This window comes from Caloenas nicobarica, chromosome 2 (assembly GCF_036013445.1).
Source record: "Caloenas nicobarica isolate bCalNic1 chromosome 2, bCalNic1.hap1, whole genome shotgun sequence".
Classification (NCBI taxonomy): domain Eukaryota; kingdom Metazoa; phylum Chordata; class Aves; order Columbiformes; family Columbidae; genus Caloenas; species Caloenas nicobarica.
In genome coordinates this window covers 74,759,532-74,771,925 of record NC_088246.1, presented here as the reverse complement: position 1 = coordinate 74,771,925, position 12,394 = coordinate 74,759,532, and the positions used below count along the sequence as shown (strand labels likewise).

Here is a 12,394-nt window from a genome sequence, read left to right as displayed (position 1 = left end):
GTCTTTGCCTCCCTCCCTCCAAAACTATCAATGCTCGCTCACAATAATGCTGACAAAGCTCACAATTAAATTGTGTGAGGCAGGAACTTCCCAGACGGGAGTAAAGCAGGGGCAGGGGAGAGTGTCTCCAGTTTTCTCTCTCAACCCTCCCAGGCTGAACGCAGTGCATGTAAAAGCTGCATACCTTGAGATGAACCTGTCAGTAAGTTAAAAAGAGAGCTGAGGGCTTGTTGTGTTTTCATCTCATGTTCTGAAGTATAAAGCAAGTGACCCTGCCCTTCCTTTGCATGTTTGCCCCTTCAAGGAACTGCAAAGCTAAGCCACCCTGGGCCATCAGTTCAGCATTTTCATTTTATCTCAGACCCTTACATAGCTCCTGTCAAAACACAGCCATACGCATCTGCAGAAAACTCATTTCACTTTCACTCTCAGTGTTAAAATATATGTTGAGCTTGCCAGATCAAGATAACCTGTGACCAAGCTTGTGTTAATTACAGTAATGGTAATTATGGAGGACAAAGCCGGAGCAGGGTAATGGGCTGTGCTAACTCCATCGCCAGGGTGTGATCAAAAGGAAGGCTCCAGGCAACGTGAATGTCACTGCTCACCTGTTTGTGGGGGACAGGTGGCCATCCAGGCCTCCTTTGAAGACAGGTCCGCTTGTTAGTTTGCCTGTAGCCTGGTCTGTTGTTTAGTGCAAGCAGGTTTGCTGCATGACAGGCAGCAGTCTGATGCTTTCTTAAAGCTTTTACAGTGTTAAGCTTGCGTGGAAACAAATGAGCACAAGCTTGAGCTGTTTTTCAAATAACAAAAATAGCCTTCGAACATCAGGTTTTCTTGAAGGCTCAGAGAAAAAGGGCTCTGGATTACAAACCAAATAGTGTGAGTTTCCAAAAGAGGTGCCCATCGCTGTGCCAACAGGGGAAGCACGATTCTCTGTTGAGTCGCTGAACATTGCAAAGGAAGGTACGTGGGGAGCTTGCAGACCGTGGGGCCGCATGGCTGCGTCCTCCTACCAAGCAGCTGTAAGTGCCAGGCCCACGTGTAACACATTGCAACGAGATGAGCTAGTTAGGAATAGCCAGGGGGAGGACACGGCACAGGTGTGCTCGCAGAGACACAGGCTTCTTGCTGAAGGAACACTCGGGGGTTGAGCATCCTCCTCACTGAGCATCTCCTCCCACAAGGAAGCTGGGCTCCAGCAACAAGCAGCCCCCTGACCGGGCTGGGGGTGCAGCCATCCCCGTCAGCCTCTGCCACACGCTCCGGCTGTGATTCAGCGGCACAGAAGTGGGTGTCAGCAGAGAGCTAGTCAAGCACAGAGTTTACCTCATGCTACAGTAGTAGCTAAAATAGGTCAAATGAATCACACCCTAAAAATGCCTGTTTCGCTCTGTTGGCTGTCAAGGGGAACGAGGGTGACTAGCTCAGCTGTAGACACCTACACTGCACAGATCAAGGGCAGGATTCAGTTAAATTTAGGCATCTAAATGATGTGAGCCTGGTACGCAACTCTTCTTATGGCCAGTTGACGGCTGGTTGCTGTAGCCAGTGGAGTGTAGTACAGATAACCCTGGAACTAACACCCACAGCCTCTCTGGGCAGCCTGTGCCCTCACCTCCTCTTGCTGGCTGGCTCTGTGTTGATTATGATCTGACGCAAGTGAAGACACTGACATTTAGATGTTTATAGCAGGTGTCCAGTCCTACCCCAAAGGCTAGAAAACACCTCAGTTGTAGCAGCAGGGATACAAGCATTTGTTTGGTTTTTTTTAGTGTGTTACAGCAATGAAATGTGGGAACCACTACAAAAAATTTGGGCAACCCAGAAGTGTAGAGGTGTGCAGGAGAAGGGGAAGGAGATGGCACGAGCAGTCCTCTGCAAGGATGTGCTCGCAGCGTTACAGCCCTGCCATGCTCTGCCGTTCCAGCTCTGCCTGCAGTCGCTCACTTTATTCCCCAAGCACAACGCTGTGAGTGCTCTGGGCCGGCTCAGCTCCTGAACATAAGTCCCAGTCTGAGCTCCACTGAGCTATAAACCTTTAGTGTGGCCTGGCAGATGACTTAAGCATCCTACCCCAGTGTGTCCAGGGATCACACTGACATCAGCTGGTATCACAGGCTTAGATCTCAGGTGATGTACACTGAAACAGGAACAGGGCTACAGTCCCTTCCCTTCCCGTCACCCCTTGCGTGATGTTGCTACAAGCATTGCAGAGCTGAACTGCACAGCAGAGCTGATCCAGCTGTACAAAAAGAGTTTTGCTGTTATGCAAAAGTTTATTTTTCAACCATACCAGTCCCATAGTGGGGTTTATCCTATGGCCGCACAAACTTTTGCTTTGGACAAAGGCTGTTTTTCTCACCAGCAGTATCACGTTAAGCACGTGTTTGGTTCCTGCCTCAAGTCACTTGAACTGACATTCTCAAGCTTCCATTGTACTTCAGAAAAGCAATAGGCTCCCACCCACCAGCACCACACTTCATTCAGAGCCTGACACGAAGCATGTCAAAAAGCAATAGGAATCTTTCTCCTGGTACCAGTGGGCTTTAGCTACAGGCTCCATTCGTTCTAAGGTATCCCACACCCTTACGCATCTCCAGCTTCTGTGAGCAGATTGAGTTTGAAGCAATATCTAGTCAGGACCTGTATTGCATTACATTTTACAATTTAAACACACATATTTGCCCCAGAGCTATAGAGTTGTTTGAAAATGTTCAAGCAAAGTTTCTACAGTCTTAACATGCCAGTCGGTTTGCTCAGGCATTTTTTAAAAGTTTTTTTTTTAAATATATGTGTATTATAATGGGGAACATGTGGTTAAGACACATGATTAGGATTACAGAAATAATTATTTCCAATAAAAATTTGAGCTTGTCACTTAAGACCTCTTTGCCCATTTCCCAATGTGTAGAATGCCAGTAATTAATGCTTGTCCACATTTATTAAGTCTTTTTTCAACCCTGCATGAGAAGTCCCATATGAGCATTAAGTATTATTACATCTGGCTACCCTGAGTTGCCACATTCAACGAGTTCTGCTGTTCATTTCAAACAGGCCAAAAAACCAACATAATTTAATTGGTGACTCATTCAGGAGACAATCTTGATTTCTTTTAAACAAAATCTTATCTATTTTTTTTTAAGGTTCACTCCAAAAAGTTTGCACTGAGAATGTGGATGGATTTGCCTTTCCCCTATATGATATTGTTTTGACTCCCCAACCAAATGATTGAAACACTTGCCACAGGAGAATAATTAAAATTATGGGGATGTCTTTTAGAGTTACAGTTATTTTATGAGTTGAACGTCTAGCAAAAGTTTTCCATGCCAGCTAGCATTTTGCAGTAGTTTTGCAGTCAGTTTAAGGCCAGACAAACCAGAAGGGCCATTAAGAAGGGAGCCTCCTCCTGTACCCTTCACCCAGTGTTGCCACAGCCATGCCTGAAGCCAGCACTTTCTAAAGTGGCTCTGTGATTGTGATCAACCTGGGAAAACCCATCCTTGCCTTTTTCTTAACCTCTCCCACAGTTCAATCTGAAAACTGGTCACTCAACTTCTCTGCTCCTTGCTTTCCCCACCCTTGCGGTAACGCTTCCAAGCACATGGATGTTTTTACTAAGTTGTTTCCATGAGCGGCAATAAAATCTATCTGAGATCAAAATACATAAGGAGCTCAAGAGGTATGTAGGACACAAATTAAAATACTAAGCAAAAAGTGGTTTGGTTTTAATCCACAGACCTTGGCAGGGGTGAGTATGGAAGATATAAAAATAGATTCATGGCTTAATTGTACACTGTACCTTTTGGATTAAATCCTCTAGGTATCAATCCAAAAGCCTCCATCTCAGGGACCTCATTTTCTTCTTCATTAGAGTTGTTTGATGGGAGGGCTCTTCTCCCATTCAGAGAAGGTTTCTTACCTTCGTTGGTGTTCATTGTTTCAGACATCCTGTATTAAAAATGTTGTAATACCATGAAAGAAAGAAATATTGCAATTAAAAACAAACATGAGCCAGCATGGCACATGTAAGATGGGAGAAACCAAAACCAATGTGGGGTGCCAGGAAGCTACGCATTTTTAGACTCACATAAATTAAAACTGAGAGGCAGAAAACATCAGTCTAATGGTGAAGTACAGCTCTCTAAGGAGTGGAAGGCATTTTGTGTTTGTCAAAACACATGAATAAGAGAAGAAGGGAGGTGGGAGAAAGAGAAGGAAGCCTAACACAGAAGTGTTTGTCTGGGAGAAGCAGGACACTAAAAACATTAGGGAGTTTCAGGTAAACAAACTGGAAAATCATTCACTCCTCTACCCTCCAAAACAGCATTATTGAATCCAAAATAGCAAATTATATTTCCAGAAAGTGCATCACACACTACCTCCCCCTAATAAAAATGACATTCTAAGTTATACTGCAATCATCCCAAATACTACAGCCTACAACAGTCTGTGGGTGATTACTGGAGAATTGTATTTTTGTCCCTATGCACAGGAACACCCAATATCTAAAAGGCTAACTCCTGCACCCAGGCAATCCACTTTTGAGGAAGAGAGAGAAAGAAAGAGAGAGGGGGGAAAGGAAAAAAATAAATAAAGAAAAAAGCACTTATCCACTTATTTCTCTCCCACTAACAATGTTAAGAGAAATCTCAGATGTAGGCTGATCAGAGACTTCTCTTTGAGCTAGTCAAAACTGCTTTCACATCTATTTCAGTGTAAGCATGCAGCAATGAAAGTGCCATGCCATCTTTCTAAGAAAATATTCATGGCTGAGAACAAAACTTCTTCCCAAAGCTCCTGAAAACAGCAATTCAAAATGTAGCAATTATTTAACAGCAGCAAGCTCTTAAAGGAAGTTTTTTAGTTAGCAAGGGTACCTTATTTTCAGATAGGGTTTTTTTTTTTCTTTCTTTTTCTTCTCCCTTCCAGAATTTCTGAAGTGCTACAGAAGCCTGGAAAAAGTTGGGGGTTTTTAAGTAACCTCTGCGTACCCTCCTCCCTCCTGTTGCAATAGGACAGTGCTGATAGGGTTGCCAAGCCCTCCCCACACCACCTCGGAGGATCTGCCACAGCTGCTGGCACATCTTTGTTTACTCCCTCCCTCTCTCTGCCTGTCTTACCCCAACCCCACTCACCAGGAGCATTTCAGGGCACTTGGGCACCAAAGTTTCAGTTCTTAGTGAGACGGAATAGAGCTTCTCAAGGCACAAGGGCATGAGGGAGACTAGAGCGGATTTTCTGAGGGACACAGCCCAAGAAGCCATGCTCACCATGTTGCCGGTCTTTAACAGTGTCTCTGTCTCATGGTGCCTGCAATGCAACTTCACGTGCTGGTTTTCAGAGTACCCCCAGGCAGACACAGTGGCAGTTCCGCTGCCTGGTGCGTCCTGGCAGTCCTTTCAGAGGACTGTGTAGAACATGGACATGGAGAGTTTGTTGGTGGCCCAGCAGAGGGGACCTTTTTCTTGAGACCCTCTGCAGTTCAGGACAGCGAAGGTATTTTGCACCAAACAGCTGTTCGGGGAAAATGACCTTCAGCTCTTGCCCATGATAAAACGTGTATCACCTGACAGCCAGGGTCTGGGGCAGTACCTGGCGGAAGCCATGCCAACTTTGTTCAGTTCCTCCAAACTCTAAGATGATTGCAGAGTGTGTGACACCTCCTCTGTCAGACGTAATAACTCCATGGACCAGTGGAGTTACATGGAGAAAAAGCAGTATACAGGCAAGAACTGAGGCCCACTGTCCTGCCAGCTGCTGCTGTTTGGCAGCAGAGGTACAAATTACGTACTAAGTACACAGACAGGCATACGCAGGCCAAGCAGTGGAGAGCCCTTCTTACACACATGGGACCTGCCATTGGCACTTATTTATCTCAGTTGCAGGGTAGATGAAGGAGCGAGGAGACACAGTGAAGAGGACCCCACTCTCTTTCAGCTAGCTATGACTTCCAGTCTTGTAACATCAATGATGCCTCAAACCTCTGCTGACTTCACATCACTGAAACCAAGCCAGGAGGCAGAAAAGAGAATCATGTCACTTTCCTGTAATGGTAAATAATCTGGAAGACAGGACCCGCACCCTATCCCCCTGGAAATTTCCCAGTAGCGACCACAGCAAGGTAGCTCCACAGAAGTCAGGATACCCGCATGGTGCGGGGCAGAGATACCAGCTGGGGACCTGGGAGCGTTGTCTCAGCACCAGCACGTCATTGCAGCCGGGCTAACCAGCCTCCTCGGGCTGATTGCTGAGGCACAGCACCAGGCTGCTGCGGTTTTGGAGGCAGCCTCGCTGTCTGCACAGGAGCATTGCACTATGCTGTCTCATAGCCAAAGGGCTCAAGCTCTCTCCCACCTCCCCCAGCAGGTTGTTAGGCATGCAGCACGGCAAGCCACCTAGCCGGGGGACTTCCTTTCCCCTGCCCCGCTCCCCCAGGAGCGCAAGCACCCCACAGGGAAAGATATGGTCCCATCGCTGGCATCCTGAGCTATGATTTCTGTTGACTCACTTTTAGGCAGATGGGACCTGCGGTAACCACCTGGAGGGCAAGCAGCATGCCTGGCACCCAAGAACACAACAAGCTTTCTGGGGAAGGAGGTTGGTTGCTGATTTTCTTTTTTCTTTTTTTTCTTTTTTTTTTTTTTTTCCCCTTCCACCCTGATTCCTATGTGGCATGGTGTGCTTTGTGCCTCTCTCTCCACTTCCGGCCAACACTTCAGTTCCCAAAAAGTGCAGCTGCTGCGACGACGTTACAAAAACTGATATAAATATTGCCTCGGTGCCATGCCTGCTGGAGGCCTGCAACACAAATAAGAAACGCCGTCTCCAGAGGAAGTCATGTGCTTCCCCAAGTGGCTGCGGTGCTGTCAGAGCCAGGAGGAAAACTTCCCGTCAGGGCGAGGAGGGGAGCGAGCGGATGCAGCCAAACAGATCCTGCTCCAGCCGTCGCGCTCTAACAGCCAGCGGTTGCAGATGTCTCCCCGCACCCATCCGCATCTCTCCAGGGTTTTCGGCAAAAGCTGGTGATCACATGGAAAGCGGGGAGGCCAAAATTTTTGGCAGTAGCGGCAGGAGTGGGGCTTTGCATTCAGGGAGAGTAATGTTCTGCAGGCTGTAATTTATTTATTTTGTGGGGAGTGATGTAAATTCGTGCTTATGACAGCTCCAGATGGCAGGTATTTTCTCATTACCTTGACTTCTTAACATTTGCTCTCCCTTGCCTATTAGACTGCATTGGCCTTAATTTGACTTCCATGGTTCGAAACTACTGACGTCAGGGCTGATGCAACAAGGGGGCAAGGCGAACACAAAGCCCTAGTTTTCCTGCAGGGTCTTATATTTAATGAATGATGCACTGGGATGACCGGTGAGAGAGCACTCTCTCTTCCTGAAGCCACTTCTGCACTGCACCCTGTGGGGAACCACGAGCCCATACCCACTTCTCAGAGGCAGCCTTCAGATGCTCGTGGGCTTTGTCAAAGACCTTTGCAGTCATGGGCGCTGTTCCCACTGATGACAATGGACTTTGGATGATGGACAGACTGTCCTTCCCATCCCCACAAAAAAAGTCCTTAAATAGCTGGAAAGCTCGCACCACAAAGGGTTATCCAAAATGCAGTTCCCGCTGTCACCAGAGCCAATATCGCTCTGTTCCAAGTTCTCCCATGCCAGACAGGAGTTTGTGGGGGAACAAAATCCTGCAAAACACAAGAGTCAGTAAAGGAGAGGGCGTGCCAAGATCTGTCACAAGCAAACTGATCAACCAGGTGCTCACATAAATGGGTTGCTGTGCTGTGTGCCAGCAGCTGGATGGGAGGGGTATTGTGCCTACCACTACTGTAGCTACACCAAGCACTTCTCAGCAGCAGCTGAGCATTGTAAAGCTTTGCAACAGGGTGAATTCCTTCCTTTCTTCCTTTTTTTTTTTTTTTTTTTTTAATATTACCCTCATGCCATTTGCAGTCTAGATGGGTCTTCAGATGCACTGGGACATTATACTACAGCATGTGCACAAGTGTACCTGCAATGACATCATTCTCACTCCCCATAAACCAGATTCTTTCAACTCTGATCTATACGTAATACAAAAACTTTACCCGTCTCTTGTCCTCTCAGAGCTTCACTCGGGAACTTGCACCCTCTCTTAGATCAATCGGGCTTGTCTTCCCCCTGCCTCCACATCAGTACTTGTCTCCCAGAAGCTCACGTTCCTCTTCCTATGATGACCTGCTTCACAAAGGCTGCAGGCAGAGTAGAGCAGATTCTAATAGAAAATATGAATAAAAATTGTTATTTTTAAACAGAAGCAAATTTCAGAAATGTTCATTTGGTGGTTTTGTTTGCATATTCTGCTTTGCTTTTTTCAAAAAAACCCAAACCAGCTAATATATCTTTCTGTGTGTAACAGCTCTGGCTACCACACACAGAGGAGTATCTTTTGAGCTAGTGGTGAAAATTCAGAAGGCCCAGCTCTGAGACATGGCACATGTACCCATGTCTGTATTTGAAAGAGGGGCAGGAGCAGAGACAGAGAGATATAAAATGACATCTCTTTAGACAGTGGAACATTTGGAGAAGGGAATATAGGGCCAGTATTCAAAAGATATTATTGCAAATGTTTCTGTTGAAGGAAGAAAAAAACATATATATATTCATACACACATTCTGCTAGGAAAGTGTGGCTTAGGAAATTTATGTCCTCTCTGAAATTGTTCTAAACTGCAAGTCTAAATTCAAACTGTAGATTTGTATCAGCATCTACATCTGAGCTGGCCATCTTAGGCTCCCTTTATCCTCCGCACAGATCCAGTCTAGGCAGTGATTCATCTCCTCCTACAGCAGACATGTAAATAGGTCAGATGAATCATGGCCTAAAAGTGCCTGTTCCCTGTATTGACTGCAAAGGGAGCTTGGGGTGATGGGTCCTACCATATGTGTCTACACTGCTGATGTCTACAGTGAGGTGAGATGAATCCTAGCCTAGGCACAGAAAAAGAAAATTGTTTTATTTTGGTTTTGAGGCCTGGCTTTCGAGTGCTAAATTATCATTTACTTTTATGGAAGATACTGCTGAAAATCATTATCGGTGATACATAGTATACAGTTCAATACACTTTTTTCTCTCAGAATATGTGGCTGCCATTGCCAATTATGTAAAATAGATTTCTTGCAATGTGTCAGATTACAATAAAGTACATACAAGCTCATGAGATCAGGCTTGCAAAAACACTTGTGTCTTTTTGTACTCATCTGTGAAGGCACTTTGCTTCCTCAGACAGAAATATAACTGTACATGTAGTAACTGCGGCAACATAAGAAAACAATCATATTGCCTGTTACGAACACACAGGTTCCCTCTCCTATTCTTATTGACATCTGAATCTAAAGCATTCAGTTGATTGGGTACTAGGGGTTGCCCCTGTTTCTTACAGAAAGAGTAAGAGAGAAGCCACGCCAGGGCAAAGGGGTCTTTCATAAGAGATGATATTCACAGGCTCCAGCTACATGTACTGGTTTATGTTTTGATGAAAGAACATGTCTCAAAAATGCAATTAAACAACTTCTCTGCTGTGGCCAGCTGACCAAGAAGCTGATCGAGACATGAAGGCAGTGGACCTTAGATTTCTATTTCAACCCAAAAAGAAAAGGACAGGACATCAAAGCAAAGCCATAACTACCCAGAGACTTAAACAGGAAAAGCCATTTTAGATAAAAGATTTGCCTGAATAAATTTCACCACATGTGCTGTATGTTTGGTTAAAGAAAGAATCTTTTCTGAAGGTACTACTTCAGTATCATTTTGTCTCTAAACTCCACAAACACAAAGAGAAACTTTTGGCCTAAGGACCAACTCTACCTGGTCCATCAGTCAATGAGTCTGAGATGAGGGACTGTGACTTGAACAGCAGAGGAAAGAGATGATTTGTATGATCTCTTTTCAGAGACTGTTGACAGATACCTACTCCCTTTTGAACAGCCATTGTATCTAGAGACAGGGAGAGCAAACAATACAATCAGTCTGCTAAGACTTTGTCTGTCATTTTTGCTATATGCTCACAGAGATGTTTGCATTTTTTTCAATGCATCAATCCCCTTCTAGCGAACACTGATTCCACAACACTGAAATTTTCAAGAAAATTATAATTGATTACTGTAAAAGAGTTAATAGAAGTTACCAAAAAATGTTTAGCTTTGATTTGGTCATTTTAGCTTCTCAGGTTGCAGCCAGGCTGCAGTCCCCAGGTACTGGGATGTCTATGGCAGGACAGGCTTGGGAAGCTCAGGAAAGGGAACCTTAAGGTTCCTGCAAAGACCTGCCTTGAGTTTCAGTAGCTGCAGCTCAGTCCTGTATCCAGACTTGCTGCTGCAGAGCTGCAGCCCTCAGGTCCAGAGGGGCTCGCTTGTCACATATAGCATCAGATGCAGATGAGGGTCATCTCCTTGTGCTGTGCCCAAATTACTGTGCCTCCTGGACAGTGTGGAGTCATCTTGAATACCTCCAGGCCAAAATCAATAAGCAAAGGAAGACCCAAATCACCTACAAGCATGAGCACAGGGTCTGTGCCATGCGTCCCTGAAGTGCTCACGTCAGAGACCTGGTACAAGACACTTGACATGTCCCTACATAGAGCCCTTCGGGCTGAGTAGGGTTTAGTAGGTTGAGCTCTACCTCATGCACAAGTTAAGATCCTTGCTTTAGTGCTAGGTTGAACAGCAGTGTTCATCAAGCGTTGCACCTCAGCCAAGAAGCTTGATCAGACCAGAGCTCATCCTGCATCCAGGGGGTGGGTAATACACAACCCAGGCAATCCCAGCATGCTTAGTTGACAGTTGGTTCTAATTAATTTAGTAACATATGTGGACATGTAATGTTTCGATCTTAATGTCACAAAGCATTTCAACATTACTGACACACAATGTTTCAAGTATACTCAATTACAAGATTTCTGGAATTAAAGATTTCCTAAATTTCATTGCAGAGTAAAACTTCCTGTTCCAGTTCAGAACAAAAATGCATTTTAAAATGCCCAAATGTCTTGTAGAACAGCTTTTCCTCTTAATACAAACACAGATGTAGTGTGTAGGCCCACACACAACAAAACACTTAAGCACATCTTAACTTCAGTCATGTAAGTAATTCCATCTTTAGGCATATGCCTGAATCCTGTAATGGGCTCAGCTCAACCAAATCAAGGCTGTACAATATCCGTTTGTACAGAAACACTTAAGCTGCCTGTTGACATTGCAGTTTAACAAGTCTTTAGGGCAACTGCTTCTTGACTTGTTTCAAAGGAGGTTGCCAAAGTGGGTTGTTGATCTGGCTTTCAGTGCCAAGACTGACCTTATCTTTGTGCATATGAGTTGAGTAATTGCTTATTTAAGGAAGTGTGCAATGTTTTGAGAAGTAGGTTCAAATGCGGATTGTAAAACATCACAACTAGTTGGTTTGTTAATGGTGGATGTTCTGGAGGGGGAAAGGAAATTGAAAGGGTGAATCATTATCCAGATGAAGTTCAAAAGCAATTTGAAAGTCATTTCATAATCACAGATGTGTGCCAAATATACCCATCCAGCACAAGCTGTAGACTTCGATTTTTGTGAAGTCTGCAAGTTCTTTCCTTTCCTATTCCCACTGTAACCTTTTGCAGTGTGGTTCAAAAAAGTAGAAAGTAAGAAGAAATTAATGCCTTCTAAATGCTCCACTTACCTGCCTCTTTCTATAGTGCTGTGCTGCGTCCACAAAATCACTGTAAATGTGCACAGTGGAAAACAAATGCTTTTCCCTTTGTGCTCACAGTGAGCTCATGGTTGGAGTAAAGATAAAAGTCAGATCAGCTGAGAGACACTGCCTCAAGAGGGCAACTCCAGTACGCACCTACAGCAAGGTCCATGGCTGCTCAGCTAATGTTAAAACCCTGTGTTATGAATAGTAGGCACGCACAGCATTTCTCATGTCCAGAAGCTGTGTAAATCCTGTCAAAGCCATACAAAGACCAAGGTAATAACCATCATCAATGGGTGCCCTCTACATTCGAGGCTCATCCATCCTCTCCCACAATTCCACTTCTGGTTGAGTGCCCGTAGCAGATCAACGTCGACAAAGTTTTAGACTGTGAATCTATAAGAAGGCATGCTAAGACAAAGTTCTGCAGGCAGATATCTTCTCCTTGACTCCTAGATCTCCTTCTGGCCCATCTCTCTCTCAGCTGTAATCTTCACAAACTTTTGCAGCTATCATAGGAATAGTATGATCTTTCACTCTTTTCAAGCCGTTTTCTTCAACAACCTTACACTGCTTTTGATTTCCTTTCAAAATATCAATGACTGGTTGCTGGGGCAGCATTTACTATTTCACTAATAGATTGGAAACTCATATGGAAAAGAGCAGTAC

The 12,394-nt window shown here is 44.9% G+C and overlaps 1 protein-coding gene across 1 annotated transcript in view; it reads right to left on the bottom strand.

Moving 5' to 3' along the window:
• Window positions 1-4,965, bottom strand: part of F13A1 (coagulation factor XIII A chain) — a 61,196-nt gene extending 56,231 nt beyond the window's left edge. Inside the window, exons 1-2 of the mRNA XM_065630032.1 lie at window positions 4,881-4,965; window positions 3,803-3,951 (exon numbers count right to left, since the gene is read on the bottom strand). Coding sequence (XP_065486104.1) covers window positions 3,803-3,950 — 148 coding nt within the window. The 5' untranslated portion in view covers window position 3,951; window positions 4,881-4,965. The remainder of the gene's footprint in view (window positions 1-3,802; window positions 3,952-4,880) is intronic.
• Between the last annotated feature and the right edge of the window lie 7,429 nt (window positions 4,966-12,394).